Raw genomic sequence first — 16,412 nt, forward strand, 5'->3', positions numbered from 1 at the left:
TTAACTAGCTAGCTAACGGAGCCCAGAGTTACCAGAGCACCCGCATCCTCATGGCGTCGCAAGCAGGTCAGGAATAAGATCTGACCGTTGGATTTCATTTTTATACTTTCATATGCTGTTTACTATTTATTTATTTATTTAATACACAGACACAACAAAAGGCAGTGATGGCTCCAGCGAGCTGACAGACCCTTTTGAAATGCAGGTGGCTTCTTCTAGCGTGGTCAAACTCTACAGACGTTCCCCTGGAAGCCCTGCTGACCTCCATTTATCCTCTGTATGATTTCAGCGCCAACGTGATCTTGAAGCTCTGAGCGCAAAGGTGGCTGTGATGGAAGAGAAAATGGCCTTGTGCGACACAGTTTTACAGGATCTGATGACAATTCAGAGAATTGTCCAGGTAACCCTGCTGTTGTTCCTTCTTAATGCACCAAATTAGATACATCCTTTTTTTTTTGACTACTTCCATATGTGTGGATTATTTGCAGGAAAAAGGCCTTCGTGATGCAGCACTTCAGCAACAGAACAAATGAGCAAATTCCTGTGATCAGTAGCCTTGAGCTTGTTGCACATCAGTAAAGTGGATCTTGCAATGATGAACAAAAATAAAGGAGACAAGCATGTGAAGATTTCACTGATATTATATTGCTTAATTCAATTCAAAAAGTTATTACTTTGCCATAATACATAATACTTTATACAAAACAAGCATATGAGAATTTTCACATTATACATTCCGTAAAAATACAGATCCTTTATATTTTGTCCTCACACTTTGGGTATCAAAAGCAGACTGCTGGAAGCATTTGTTTCTCCATCTGATAACCCTTTGCATGTTTGCTCTAATGTATACAACCTCTAGCAAGTTGCTACGCTCTGCTTTAGCCAGAACTAAATGCGTCACTTTGGGCTGTGTTTGTCTGAAGGAAAAAAATAATCTATGTATAATATGTGTCAATGCTTGAATCAGTTGGTTGAGTTGGAAACAAAGCTGGACTCAGAAGTTTATTGTAAATGCAGCCCACAAGGACTAATTCATATTCAAATCTGAGACAATGTATGATACTGATCTCACAAAAGCAGTTAAATCACAATTCAGGATAAATGACAAGCAAACGTTGTGATTTGTCATTTCATTGCACTCTATTGTGGAAAAAATACAAAAAAAAAAACAAAACAAATGTACAAACTAATCTTGAACTAAAGCTAAACTTAAATCTTAAAGGATCAACATTAACCAAAATTTGAGTGTAATGCAAATAATTCTTACAACAGAATTATATTTACTTTTTTAAAAACTGAGATTTGCCTGTTGGGTGACATGCATTAATAATAATAATAATGATGATTTGGGGCAACACACCATTTGTGGAAAGACAACGATTAAAAGATTACAATGCCCATATGCATAATAAAATGCAATACTATTAGTCAGTCATAAACAAACAAACACAAAAACCCTGAACCCAGCTAGCTATGATCTTTACATTAAGCCTCAATTAGAAACAGGATGTTCCAGACTGTGGTGCTCAGTTACCTTGAACTAACTTGCATAACAATGACCCGAGACTAAAGCAAAGGGTTCTTTCACTCAGTGCTTACAAAGGGAGCTGAAACTTGGTTGCGTGTTCTGGGCCCAAACTCCCTAGCGCTTCTCAGAGCAGGAGTGCTGATTTAGGATCGGTGTCTGTCAATACAGTTATCAGGAATAAGAGAGGACACTGATCCCACTCTGAGAAGCTGTATGAATATGGATGCCTGTCTAATGTAATATGTGGGGAATGATTTTATATATCAATGTATATTTTGCATAGATTATTCTATAAACAGACTTTATGGCCAGAATTGGTGCTCTTGCTGCTTTGACTAAATCTCACATTGTTTAAAGCATCAAGAGAAACCAAAGTAATTCAACATGAACAGAAAACTCTCATGACTTCTTACACTTTCTATGCATCATTGTGAAGCAGCCTTCACCTCTACCCTGTAAAAGACAACTGATCTGGCACAATCATTAACATGCAGTATGTTAAGCTTGTGTTAGACTTTTTCAGTGTACTAATCTTAAATAGCATACCTAGAATGGGCTTAATGTGGTAAACATCCAGTGAGCGTCACTGTGACCTACAACAGAATAACAGTCTGCATATCGTCACAGTCGTGTAAAAACCTTGTATCTCCATTGTTGCATTTGTGAATTCTTTACGCTGTGTGACAATGTCATTGTTGGTCAATAGAAATGCTCCCCAATTCTTTTGGAATCAAATCTTTTTCCAATGATTAAAATTAAAAAGGGTTGCCTTCTCCAGGTCCTTCTCCTGTAAAGCTGCAATTCTAGAGATACAAGGTTCTGATCTGACAGCGACGATATGTGAGAATGAGAAGACAAAATCAGGACTAGCATCATGGCCAACATGACCATGCTATATGAATAACAATCCAACCACCATTGCTTGGCACACATAGCAAAAGATAAAATCTGAGAGCTATTTAGTCAGTATGCTCTTCCTGAATGCCATGATGTAAGGAGAGCTTTGAAATGTTGGAGTGGTTCATGATGTTTTGTGGCAAATGGCTCTTTTAGGCCACTCTGCATTGAAGTATTAAGGCCGTTTTGTCCTGCAGGTGGTGCTGAGGGTATGGGAGATTATGGTCAGCTTTTCCTCGTCATAGTGCACATTTTGCAGATGAAAGTAAGGTGTAATATATATATATATATATATATATATATATATATATATATATATATATATATATATATATAAAAACTATAAATAATAATAATAAAAAAACAGTACTGCATGGCAAATCAGTCACAGGCGGGTTGCAAAGAAAAAGGGCAGTGCAGTGTCATGTCTTCCATTTTAAACCCAAAGTGTGATCGCCCCATAGTTCTATACAAAAATACAAATACAATCTAAGGGCTTAAACATTTATCATTTTCAAATGTACTACATTATATTTACATTATAATCAGCTCCTTAAAACCCCTCCTTACAGCAGTGGTGTATAAACAGAGGGTGGGGAGGCTTGCAAGTGCAGGCAAGTTAACTAGTTGTTTCTCTGGTTTTATCTAAACCTTGGCTTGGTGACATACAAGCAGGTAAGACACGACAGATCACACTCCTACAGTCCTGGTGTTCACTTTTATGTCATTTCAGGGACAGCATAGACATGTTTACCTCTGCTTTGATTTCCTATATCCCTGAGCAAGCCACATAGTGAGACTCATTAAAAAGAATAATAAGAAGAAGAGGAAATGTTCAATAAAGGCTCAAATCAACTCAGTAACAATAAAGCAGGGACAGGGCTGGGTAACTCCATTAACATACCTGACCTGCAACCCAAAGGCAAAAAGGACAAAAAGTATAGTACTGGATGGGTTGACTCCACAAGACGAACAAAGACAGAAAAAAAGAAAAGAATGTGGTCCACCAACTTTAGGTGAAAATGGAAATTAGTTTATGGAGAAAAATATACTGCATTAATCTAATATGAGAGTTTAAGTATTTCAATAAATTAACATATAAAAATTAAATACTAGTTACAGGCAGCCAACCAACATACCTATCAGTTACATTTTAAAGGCAAGCAATTTGTCACTTCTTTCTGTTGACAGAAAGTGCTTTAAGATTACATTAGCGTCACATTTCTTGGGCTACTATAGTCTTTCTAATAAATTACATAATATGCTATTCATATCTTACAGCATGTGCTGGGCTTGAATGACCGCATTAACCAAAAGGACATCATTTTTCCGTTCAAAGTGCGGCATATGCCAATTTTACATAGGACATGCTGGCCAAGCACACATTCAGAACTGGAAAGTTTGACTTCAGCATGGCTGGCTGACAAATCTTATAAAAGTCTAAAGTTCAATAGCCCTCAGTGCTTTAGGTTCCTGTCGCCTGTGACTGTCCTGTACCTTTAAAACCTCCTATTCTACTCCCAACTAAGCAGCCCAATTGAGACTAACAAAATGCTCCGTTCTTCTGAATATTTAAGGTTTATAATATTGCTTTTTCTGGTAAAAGCTGAGTGTGTGTCTGTTATGCAATGTTTTGCATGTTTTTACTTTCCCTGATATGCTATTGGTCAATTGACGCCAAGGCATACAGGACTGTTACAGTGGTCAGAAAAGATCATTAGCATATCATAAAGGTGTCTGGAAGGACTGCTTGTGTTACAGTGCAAAAAAGGTGAAGTAACTTCAAACCAAAGACCATGTAAAAACCTCTTGTCCTCGGTGGGGAAATTTCATCGTCAGTAAGAGCGCATGTTGAAACTAATCAGAATGCACTGTGACTAAAATACTAGCTCAAGGCTCACATATATTAAGCATCTAGTTCAAGAGAATATGAACGAGCAAAGTTGATCCTAGAGAGATTTTTACTCTGAGAAATCTGATCCCCTGGTTTACAGAGCATATTCTTGTGTGTCAGATCAAAACTGCGTAAGGTATAAAGAGATGGTATGGGCCCTTTAAAACCCAGATGGGGAAGAGGGGTGGTGATCCTTAGCTTTCTTTAGGTGTCGTTGCTGCCACTACCCTCGGCCATGGAGAACTCATCAGCAACCATGAGTAGAGCCTCAATATTAGCTGTGGTCTCAGGGCTAAGGAGGTCCACCACATCTACACTGGCCAGGCTGTCTGTGGGAGTGCTGGAAGCTACGGCCTCAGTGTGGAACGTCTGACTTGAGGCAGAGTGATTTCCAGGCTGGGTCAGTGTCTGGGGAAGAATAGGATTCACCTTGGAGGAACAACATTGTGCAGTTGCCTCCGTAGGCAGTGGTGGTGGTGGTGGTGGTGGTGGTGGCGGTGGCGGTGGAGGGGGAGGTGGTGGAAGAGGCGGTGGCGGCGACGTGTCTGTAGGCTCCTGCTGTGAGGAGGTAGCACTCTGGCTGGAGCTCCTTTCTTTAGCTGAGTCTCTGCAGGCACAATGACACTGACAAGCCTCCTCCTGCTTAATTATGATGACTGGGAGACTAAGGCCTATCTGCTGCACAGGGTTCCCTAAGGCAGAAGACACACACAGAGCACATAAAACTTACACCTTATCTCAAGCGTGCATTTCCATCCTCATATTATAAAGAAATCATCAATATCAGATGCATTTGATCATACCTGAATGTCCGCCTACAGGTATGGCTGTTGTAAAGAAGACCTTCTCCACTTTGGGGCCCTAAGAAAGAGAGTATGCAGAATACTTAAGCCAAGTAGTTTGTGTGCGAAACTGTGTGTTCCATTATATCTTTCCAAGTTAGGGGTTATTCTTGTATAACTAGGGAAGCGGTAGGCACAAGCTAACAGGGTAAATGTAACAGATTCAACAAGTTGAGGCAGAATATGCTTTTGGTCATCTTATTGTCATAGCAACGTCATACATGAATGCTAACTGTATTTGGAAATATTTCTCAAGAGTCACTCTGACCACTGCTTTTATACCTTAAAATTAATTATTTTTATCAAGTGTGTTTGATAACTGAGTTTTGTATAATTTGGAAGTATATAGATAACCAACAGTAATTACAACTAAACTTGAAGGCTGGTTCATATCTATTGCAGACGTGGCATGACACACACACATTGTAAGGCCATGCCATCAGACCATCAGTTTTTGTGTACTGTGTAAGCTCTGACCTGTTGTTCAGGGTTCTGCTGTGCATTAGCAGCACTGCTGAGGATCCACTGCAGGTTCTGGTCCATGACGAGGCCGGGCTGCAGGAGACCCTGCGTGGGAGCAATGGTAATGGTGGGTGTGGAAGCCAGGCTGGCATTGCCTGCTAAAGGCACTGTTTGTGTTACGACTGCTGCCGCCGCTGTGGTGATGGCTGTTGATAAAGCAGGGTTGGCCACGGCAGAGTTGGAGACTGGCAGAGAGTTAGCAGGGGCTGGGGGCAGCATGGGTGAGTAGTGTTGAGTGGCAACGGGCGCAGGGGGAGCGGGCACTTCTGGTGTCTGTAGTGAGGTATGGAGAACTGAGGAAAAGGGGCCTGACTGTGGAGGGGTGTGCGTGGAGTTGCAGGCAGAGGCTGCCTGAGAGGTGGACGTGCCAGTCTGAGTGGCGCTCTCTAGGACAGGGGTGCTGAGAGAGTTGGAGGAAGAGGAGGATGAAGGCAGCTGAGGGTAGGAAAGCAGAGCAGATGTGTCTGCCACAGCTGGCTGCGGTGGTGTCTCCAAGCCAAAAGCCTCCACTAGGTTATCTGAATGTCAAGAAAAATTAAGTGAGAAATGTTGCGCATGACATCTGTGCAAAACATACTTTACTAATGAGATTTCAGTGTTACTTGCCAGAGGGATGTGCATCATCCTGACTGACGCTGTTTTCAGGGCTCTGGAACATCAACTCAAATATCCTCACAGGAGTGGTGTTATTCAGTTCCAAGCATTGCGACTGTGGATTATGGGAAGAATAACAATCAAACAAAGAATGGACAGAGTTGCTTTGAATGTTACATAATTGTTCTTAAAGTAAAATAATGTTATCAAAGGATTTGCTTCTCCACTTATCCTTTTGCCATCATCATGTAATACGATACGAGGGCAACTTAATACATTTGCAACAAAACTGTTGTACGTCAAGTTTTCCAAACCCTTGAAGGCTGCAGAACCATACTGTGTCAAGCTTTAACACACCACTTTCACAATAACTGATAATTACTTGCTTAGTTTTAGTGAGTATAGAGTTTGTTCAGTACCAATACATGAGCAACTCGGTGCTACAACAAGAACTGTCAATGTTGAAAATTGTGTCAAGAGGTATATATTTAGTTGCTTTTTACCATGTTACCAATGGCTTTATCCTGCTTGGTGTCTGCTTGTTACTTGTCTGCAGTTTTTGTGGGTGGTTTATTTGAAGTGTTCAGAGATATAAAATGATCAATGCCCCATAACTAACAATGACTTACATTGCTGACATTCTCTCGGAGCTCAGAGTCTGTGGAAATTAGGCTCAAATCACTGAGGCACAGTGAGTGATTTGCATCCTGTAATTAATAAAAGAGCTTGTTAATTTCAAATTTCATATAAGAAAGAAAAGCAGACCCCTTAACATTTTGGAGATACAGGGTTTTGGCATGACAGTAATACATTATATAGTAGCTGTTCCGCAAAAAAAACCCTTTTTTACTTAAGTTTTACTAAAGCTACTACAGTCCCTTTATTCCTTCTGTAAAGTTACTGTTTCTGAGATACAATTTTTTTGTGTGAAATAGATGACACACACACACACACACACACACACACACACACACACGAGAGAGAATGGCAATGTAACTCACCTCTGAAAGAGGATGGGTGAGGTTAACTGTGTATGATGGACCTTTATCATGGCCCCGAATGTGACTTTTCAGACTGTACTGTGAGCTGAATGTCTTCTCACAGCCGTCACTAGGGCAGAAAAAAGGCTTCTCTCCTAGTCAGAAATAAGGGGCAAGATTTTTTATATTAGGTATAAACCATAAATTATGTCATGAAACAAAAACATGTTTCTTATATTATATTTAGTATGGTTTATGAAACCAGTTAATAGTCCATTTAACTTTCTTCCCTTTTAAATGTAAGCTGTAGAAAAACATTTAGATACATGTAGGGCACAAAAACTTTGCCTTATTTTGTGATTGCGACAGGCCATGAAATGTGCAACTGAAGAAATATTACACTGACTACCTGCGAAATGGTTCCATTCAATTTAAGGGCAAGAGAAAAAAATAGAAACATTGTCTTACCAGTGTGTGTCCGCACATGTGTTTTCAGATGGTGACTAGCAGCGAAAGCCTTACCACAGCCATCATGATCGCACCTAGAGAGATGGTGGCATTGGAAAAGAGTCACAAGGCATACAAGACTATTTACAATACTCAAGATATATTTACTTCCCCATCAACACAACACATCATTCATCTTGATCATCAGGATTATATTTGGATAAGGCCAAGACACATAACAACGCAAGTGTAAACTCACTCAAGATGCGTTTAAAACAGATACAAATCTGACTGCTCAAACCACTTCAGGAGATACTGAGACACGATTCAGCCACGTTGTAGCAGTGTAAACACATCCATCTCTATGATATGCACTCAACAACAAAATTTTCTCCCAGTACAATTAAAACTAGTAATAATTGCTGCACAACAAGCTAATTTGCATATTCGCTCCCACACATTGTTTGGAATTAAGGCTGACTAACCAGAGACGTATTGGGCTACCTAGTGTAAATGCATTTGGCCAAATACTAGTCACATGAAGTAGCAGGGTATAAACAAGGTCTAAAATGGTCTCCGCTCCAACATGTTTCTCACAAACAGCTACTCCTCAGAACTACCTAAACTCAAAATCCTCACAGCAAAACCGGAGAGAATGAACTTGCCTTTCAATCACTAACAGGTGTTTCAATGGTTCACTTACAGCATGTAAATAATAAAGAACAGACTTAGTGAAGGGATTAGAGAAATCTAGAGGAGAAAAGATCTTCCCTGGTAAGTATGGAAATCTAGAGCAATAAAAGGTGCTCACCGAAACGGCTTTTCCCCGGTGTGTGTGCGAATGTGCTTCCTCAGATCACTGAGTGTGGTAAAGTACTTGGTGCATCCTTCTGATTCACAGTTAAATGTCTTCCCCGTATGAAGTCGCTGATGTGCTTTCAGCCTGAGACAAGAGAATTCAGTCAGAAAGAAAACTAAACAGTCATCAAACCATCTAAGACTAAATTTAAGATTGTGAACCCAACACAAAGCAACACAGACCACAGACACAAGCTGTAAGGCACTAGCCTCAAGAAACATTGTGTAAAGAAAGTTTTACATTATAAGACCTTTCTAATAAAACATATTTAATAAAGCCACAACAGAAAAGCACAATATATATTGTATATGTTGTGAAGTTGACATCCCCTCTCTCCAAGTCCAATGCTATATCAAAAGAAATGTCTTACAGTCCAAAATAAGGTAAACTTTCTCAAGTCAAAGCTTTGCGCTGTCCCTTAATGCACAGCTTTACGACACTTTTTGTACCTCCAACCCACTTGATCCAGCTAATAAACCAAATGTTAAACCCTTACTGAGCTGAAGCGAATGTGTTAGAGGAGGGGAAACCTCTAAAATGCAGGGCAGGGGGTACTCCCAGAACAAGGTTGGGACTGTCCCAAGATAGGAGAGGACATGGAAGACAAGACAGGGCTTGGGCAATAGTAATGAGATTAATGGAAAGCATTAATGCTGTGGTGTGGAGTCTAACATTGTTGATGGTGGCACAGCTCCCACCAGCTCTTGCTGTGGCCTTTGGGCTCTGTGTCATATGAGGAACCTCTCTGACAGTATGAGGTCACCAGAGCCATCTCTTCTGCCCTATCTAAGTGGAATGTGTACTGCCACGACGAGCAGCTGTTCCTTAGCAAATGCTCTGTCTTGGGAACAGGGCAAGGACACTTGCGCTAATGCTCACTGGGTTCTAAGCACATAATGAAATTGTAAAACACAGTGGGAGAATGGCAAGACATAGATTATTTCTGAAGACGTCTAGTCTTCTTTTGGGAACACACACGCAGGCCGCGTGTTGTACTGTGTGGCGAGGTAAACAGAACAGTTCAAAAAGGTAGTCATGGCTTAATACACTGTGCTAAATATATTCAGTAAGAATATAACCCACTGGGAAACTCTTGTCATTTTTACCTATTTCATACTGTTACTGCCTAGTAATTTTGTTTTGTTACTTTTATTTCATGCTTCAGTCCTCTGCTGCTGCCACAATCCTTTAAGGAGGACATACACCTGTCTCACTGACCAAGCAAACTGTTCCACATATCCCAATAATGCAATGCAAGTATGACTATAATAGTGTATTTTTTAAGTTAATGACATGTAGAACACCATACTACCAACCACATACACCAGCACAATGCCAATGCTGAGTTCATCTCCCCAAAACTGAGGAGATAAATAACTTACAGGCACAGTGATTTATCAGACTACTCATGCTTTAGCAGGAAGTTCTGATTCTGAAGAAGCTATACTCCATGTAAACACAAATGCTATATTTTTTTTAGCCACTTTCCCTAAAATGTAATTGTTTCTAATTCAATTGTTTTCACCCACTACCTAGGACTTTCCTGTCACATGATGCTACCAGTGCTAAAAGGGTTAAGTCTAGCATGTGTTTCTTCTGAGTCACATGAAGCTAGACAACCGCATATTTTCAAAATGCTAACACAATGTTATTGGACAGATGAATGCGCTTGAAGAACAATAATTGCCAGTTCTATTATGTAATCTGACAGACACCCATTTTGACTAGAATCATACTGAGTGACGAGAAAGAGGGAGGACCATCCTAGTCAACCTGAGGAGCGGATTATGGTCTCCAAGACTCCCAGCCATGTGACATCAATGAGGATCAAACCTATTCCTTTACATCCCAGCCCTGGTGGTCAAAGAAGAACAGCTACAAAACAACAAAAGACATTTTCATGCTGTTTCCCTTTCTAAGAACTCCCAGAAGTGAGCCTTACCTGTAAAGTGTGTTGAAGGCCTTCTCACAGCCCTGCACATCACACTCGAAGGGCTTCTCTTTAGTGTGGACGCGAACATGGATCTTTAGGCTGTAGGAAGTAAGGAAGGCTTTGCCGCAGCCCTGCTGATTGCACACAAAGGTGTATTCTCCACGGTGTGTTTTCTGATGTGTCCGCAGGTTTCCCGCCGTGCTGTAGGTGCGCGTGCAGCCCTCAAACATGCACTGGTACCTCTTTACCTGTAAGACAGATAGAGGCCATTTTTTCTCTGTTTTTCTTGCGTTCAAGACCAAAAAAGATCACAATCTACATCCACACTTCAGAAATCACCAACAGCAGAATTCACTCATTAAAATTAGCTTGCTATGGTAAACATGTAAAATGCTTGTCATTGTCAAATATTCTTAGTCACATCCTTTGTGAGTGCATTTTAATATGTATTAAAAGTGTCCCAAAAGGAATAGTTTTTGTTTTGGCGTGAAGAGATAAAAAACAAAACTAAATGCTTTTACAGTATCAGTTAAATTACTAAAATTATACAAATATTGATGACTTGTACAATAAGTAATAAATTGTGCACCAAGACCAACCATTTAATATTCAGTTGTAGGATCAATGACCAATTAATCAATCAACCCTTAAATTTAGAGCACATTGAGGCCAACACACTTATTTACAATATAGCCAAGCGTAGACAGAAAGCAAGGATTCAAAATATTTAAAATATATAAGAGAATAAGAGCATAAGAATAAAATGCTGTTAAATGTTGATATTGATAAATATTGTAACAAAAATATATAAATGAAACATTTAAAATATACATGTAAAAACAGCAAATATAATTTACCAGAGTCAAATAAGAGCCAAATAAGCTCAAATAAACAATTGTAAGCTGACTGAATGTTTAAGATGCTTGAGTGACATCAATTAGCTGAGCTTTAGAGTTTCTTATATTGGAGTGTAGTGTAGTGATTGTGAGTATTCTTGTCCGGTTGTCTAAATACCATTTGCATGTTATTAAAATCAGTGCTTTGTGATTAGTCTGTAATCTGTTGCAGATTATTAAATTCCACTTTCAGCACTTCCAAATGTAAACACATCCACGTCCAGTGTATGATCAGCACATGTATTCACACTAATCTGTCCCAGTATCTACGTCATAGTTCGATGGGTGCAGACATACATAGTAAGCTATTGATGAAGCTTCCAGGCAGTGAGCGATGACTGATGATCGTAAAACAGAACCAAATTTTAAAAGCCTGAGTTCCACCCAGAAACCTTAAGCTGCAAGGCGTGAGTAAGCAAAGTTTGGATTTGCATGGTACTGTGGGAATTGTAGTGGATTTATGAGTATTGCTATGGTAACCATTAGCTTTGTTGTCTCTCCCCTGCTTTCTCCTACTCATGCTCTCGCTCTATACAAGACTAGGTGGAATAAAATACAGCTTTCAATACAATCAATACAGAAGGGGGGGGGGGGTATGCATTGGTTTGGGCTGCAGTAACAAAAAAAATGAAGCCAAACAAATCACTGAATTCTTTTACAAGTGCCGGTGCCCTGACCGTGAGAGAGTCAGTACAAGGGAACAGAATGCACAAAGGACCACAGCCAAGTAGGTGGCAAATGGCCTCACTTTTGCACTGCCCCAGTGATTGTCCTGCTACGCTCAGCATTCAGACAGCAGACTCTCTCTGCTTTCAGACTTGCAAGATAAGCCAATCTTCGCACACATTCACACACAGTAAGCTGCATTGCCATTGCTATGAACGATGCTCTCTCTGAAAGAAGGAGAACAAAAGCACACAGCATGCTGGTTATTTTTAGATATTCATCTGCCCCCAAACATTAGGCTGACGCAGTCATTCAGACACAGCTTCACTGGCCTACAATGTATAATCTCATTCATGATTGCACAAAAAAAATAAACACAATCCAATGTACATACTGTAAAGGGATGGTGGTGGTGGGCTGCCAATTTAAGGTTAAAACTACCCCTTACAATGTTTTTGATTACCCTCATGGCCACCATGTAAATGCATTTGAACAATAACAAAGAGCCTCAGGAACCCTCTGTTTACAGAGAAGATAAAGCACTCAGAGCCTCAGTATAGTTACTTGTGTCAGAGACCCCTGGCCATTTTACATTCCTCAAAATGTATGTTTTTTTGTTTTTGTCAAATTAAGACGCTGTAGCTGTGAGCACCATCATTCTTCAGTAGGCAGTTTTAGGTCTTGGATGGCCTTTATCAATCTTTGTTTCATTTACAAATGGGGTAGTGAGGTGCAACCCATCTCCTCCTACGCAGTGGCAGGCTCAGCAAAGCTGGGTTACATTACACAATGCAGCAGGGCATTTGCATGTCCCTGTAATGCAAATAAAGAAGTGCCCTGGCAACATCCACAGCATCAAATGTGCTACGCTCACAACAACATGGTACATCTAGTCTAGAACCACACAAACTATGCTCTATTTTATTTATTTTTTTTGAGGCAAACGTGATTACTTTCTAACACACACACACACACACACACACATACACACACATACACACACACACACACACACACACAGCTCCAACTATTTAGGCTACTTGGAAGCCTAAAATCTTCCCATTCTCATTTTCCAATCCTAGGCAACCTTTTGTCCTGATGTCTTTAAACAAACTACATAAATTGCACACATCAGAACATAGGCTTTGATCACGTTATTAGGGGAGATGACTTTTGTTTTGCATGCAGCCAAGAGGGATAAGCCACGATCAGACAGAGCAAACTGGAACAAAATGGATGATTAAGCAAGCCACTGAAACTCAGAGTCTGTGCCTTTTCAAAGCGGAGTAAGGCCCGGTTATTAAAGGAAAGTGAGGCTAATAAAAGAAAGGTCTTTACAAAGCTGCGATCTTCTTGCCTTAGTTTTTAGCGAAATCAAAGACCGAAGGGTTTATTGCACCACCAGCTGTGAGAGCAAAAGAAGTTAGGATAAAAATCTATCATATGCAACCACGTGGAAGCAGGGGCCCAGAGGGGATGATGTTCTCCCTGCAAACAAATGTTTCTTATTCAGAACGCCCTCTGTACATGCTATCTGAGCAACCAGCTATTAATAATGTGGGTACAAATAACTGAGAAGTAAAACAACAGAATACAAACCATTACAGAAGTAAAGTAGTGCACTTGTCCAAAAGCATATGCCTGCTTGATCCGTTTCAATAAGCATTCAGACACTTAGGCCCTCTGGTCTTTTTCTTAATAGCTATTATTTTTATTTTTAATTTTTTAATTTTTTTTATTTTTTTCCCACTCAAATCCAGGCGCCATTACTTTTCATACCCATGTCTCAGTAGCATCAGTAAAACCAGATTACACTTTTTCCACAAATCTTTTTTAAAATATGGCATATTCTCACACAACATCAGACTATATGGTCTTACCTCTCTCTGCTTGGTCTCTGGGCATTCTGAGTGCAGAGTAAGCGTGGCTCCTTCAATGTTGCGGGGCATGGGTGTAGATCCGGGGTTGATGATGAACTGGATCTGGTCCGGTGAGATGGTGTGATGCACATAGCCCTGTGACATGCTGTCCGGGTCGGCCATGAAGGCCAGAGACCTCTCCTCGTCTCCATCTCCATCAGCCAGAAACGTCATGCCATCGTCGTCCGGCCCGCAGTTGCCATCCTCCTCTCCCTCCTCGTCGAGACGGATAGGGTCCTGCTCTATGAGTACGGTGGTGCGATCATACACCCTTCCTGAGGAAGAAGAGGGCTCAGGTATCAGGTCGTCCTCTTTATCCGAATCGGCCATCTTGTCCTCATCATACTCCTCTTGGCCCAGCTTGTCGACCTCCTCTTCATCCTCCTCAAAGAACATGGTTGTCTCAGTGAGAGGGCCATTCTCGCCCATGATCCCGACGCCGCCACTCAGTCCTGTGTGCCTGCCCGCGTATTTCCTTAAAACAAACACGCAAAGATAGAAAAAAAAGCCATTCAGAAGACCACTGGAAAAGTCAGAAGGAAGTAAGCGAGCAAACAAACCTGTTCAGATATTCGCTGCAAGAAATGTGTACCCTTAAATGCAGGCCTTCCCGGGAAAAGCCTGTACATATGCTCTGCATTGGCTTTATTTTCAGTATGAGGGAGCTCAGAATCTACACACGATCAACACCACACACCTTACTGGTCCATGAACCTGGGACAATGCAGAGGAAATATTTCGGTCCATTATTGTAGAGCAGCAACAGACTGTTCCAAAACAAACAGGGAGAAGTTGTCAGAGAAATTGGAAACCAGCTCAGGGACACACTGGACATCTCTGCCATGTTTCAGTTACATAGCATAGTTGAACTAGTTAAACAAACACACGTCACACAAAATCTCTTCAGTAGAAACATGAGCACCCCTTAAATTAAAACCTGGGAGTGGAAAGCACACTAAAGCAACCCTGAAAGAACTTTTACTAAAGTTTTACTAAATAACCGGATTGACAGTCAAGTTGACTATTCAACTATTTCCCCAAGAGGTCTGAAGTTGAGGACAGTGGCCATACTGGGGTCCAGGGGGGTTCTGGAAGTTTCTCAGTTCGCCCTGACTTTGACAACCACGGTAGCTTTACAGCACAACTCACCGATATCACTATGCAACAGTGCACAGTCACACATGAAGGTGCTACTGCCGTCCAGTATTATCTAGCTAGCAGTTTGGAGAAGTTTACAGGTTGAACGGCACTCATTGCTCTGCGCGGTTGTCTGAGGACAGCGGCTCCAAGTCACGCTGGCAAAGCGAAGTCGGTCGCCAGGCAGCTGGTTAGCTTTGCTAGCTCCAGCTAGCCAACTAGGACTGGTAACGCAGCTAACTCTGCGACTTGAGCCCGATAATACATGGCAAAAGTCCATAGAAATAATAAGTCGAACCACCGCTAAAACATAATGACAAAGTGTGAAAGCGCAGTCAACAAGAAAGTGTTAGGAGAAGGCTTCAGCGGCAGATGATACAACGATAGCAAGCTTAGCTGACTGGCTAGCAGTTAGGCTCATTCAGAATTACGGCTGTGCTAGCCAGCAAATCCGTGTCCAGAAAGTAAAGATCCACCCCAGGACTTTCCCTCCGACTGCTTGACTGGCTCTGCTGCAGCTGACCAATCCATGCGGCTGAAGCAAAATCCAGGAGTGGATTTTTACTTTCTGGACCTGGCTTTGCCAGCTCTAGCTTGTTTTTGACAGTGGGGTGGAAGCTTTAGCCTCATTAATATCGTTATTTGATTTCACTGCATTTGTGACAAGTCGACGTTACACAAGAGGACGTTACAATATTTACTAAATAGAGCCGACAAATTAAATAAATATATATAAACACAGTTAAAAAAGGCGATCCAGTGGTTAGCTAGCTAAACAACTCTAAAATTAGGCTGCTTCAGTTCGGCTAACCAGCTGAGAGACTGGCTGTAGCACAGACGGGAGGACATGGTAAATTCGGGGGGGCTGCAAGAGCAAGACAACCAGGAAAAACACCAGCACATAACACCATGTTACACTACTATATCCCCGACATTAAACTGCTAAATGAAATTACCTGTGTTTTGTAGACGCCCAGTGCTTGTATAATTCTGCTTACTGGCACTTTCCTCCCTTCCCCTCCCCAGCGGTACCATGATTGAACAACAGCGAATTCCAGTTCCTCTTCCTGAAGCGTGCTGGGAAGCGAACAAGCCCCTGTGCCGAGCCGCACATCAGCTCAGTGTCCTAACACTACCCCAATCTTATAATAATAATAATAATATTTAATAATAATAATAACTAATAATAAAAATTATTAATAATAAATTATTTATTGTTATTATTATTAAACAATATCACTATTAAAAATGAAAATACACCAGCAGCATTTTAGGAGACAGCAAAACAGCAGGGC

At 41.0% G+C, this 16,412-nt stretch overlaps 1 protein-coding gene across 1 annotated transcript; it reads right to left on the reverse strand.

Moving 5' to 3' along the window:
• Positions 1-623: 623 nt before the first annotated feature.
• Positions 624-16,267, reverse strand: mtf1 (metal-regulatory transcription factor 1). The gene is made up of 11 exons (XM_072679739.1): positions 16,074-16,267; positions 13,942-14,455; positions 10,509-10,747; positions 8,519-8,650; positions 7,729-7,802; positions 7,282-7,415; positions 6,910-6,987; positions 6,293-6,395; positions 5,642-6,204; positions 5,126-5,183; positions 624-5,014 (listed from the first exon to the last, which is right to left on the reverse strand). The coding sequence occupies exons 2-11, from the start codon at positions 14,407-14,409 to the stop codon at positions 4,527-4,529; spliced, it is 2,337 nt and encodes a 778-aa protein (XP_072535840.1). The 5' UTR covers positions 14,410-14,455; positions 16,074-16,267; the 3' UTR covers positions 624-4,526.
• Positions 16,268-16,412: the final 145 nt, after the last annotated feature.

Source organism: Salminus brasiliensis, chromosome 5 (genome assembly GCF_030463535.1).
Source record: "Salminus brasiliensis chromosome 5, fSalBra1.hap2, whole genome shotgun sequence".
NCBI lineage: Eukaryota > Metazoa > Chordata > Actinopteri > Characiformes > Bryconidae > Salminus > Salminus brasiliensis.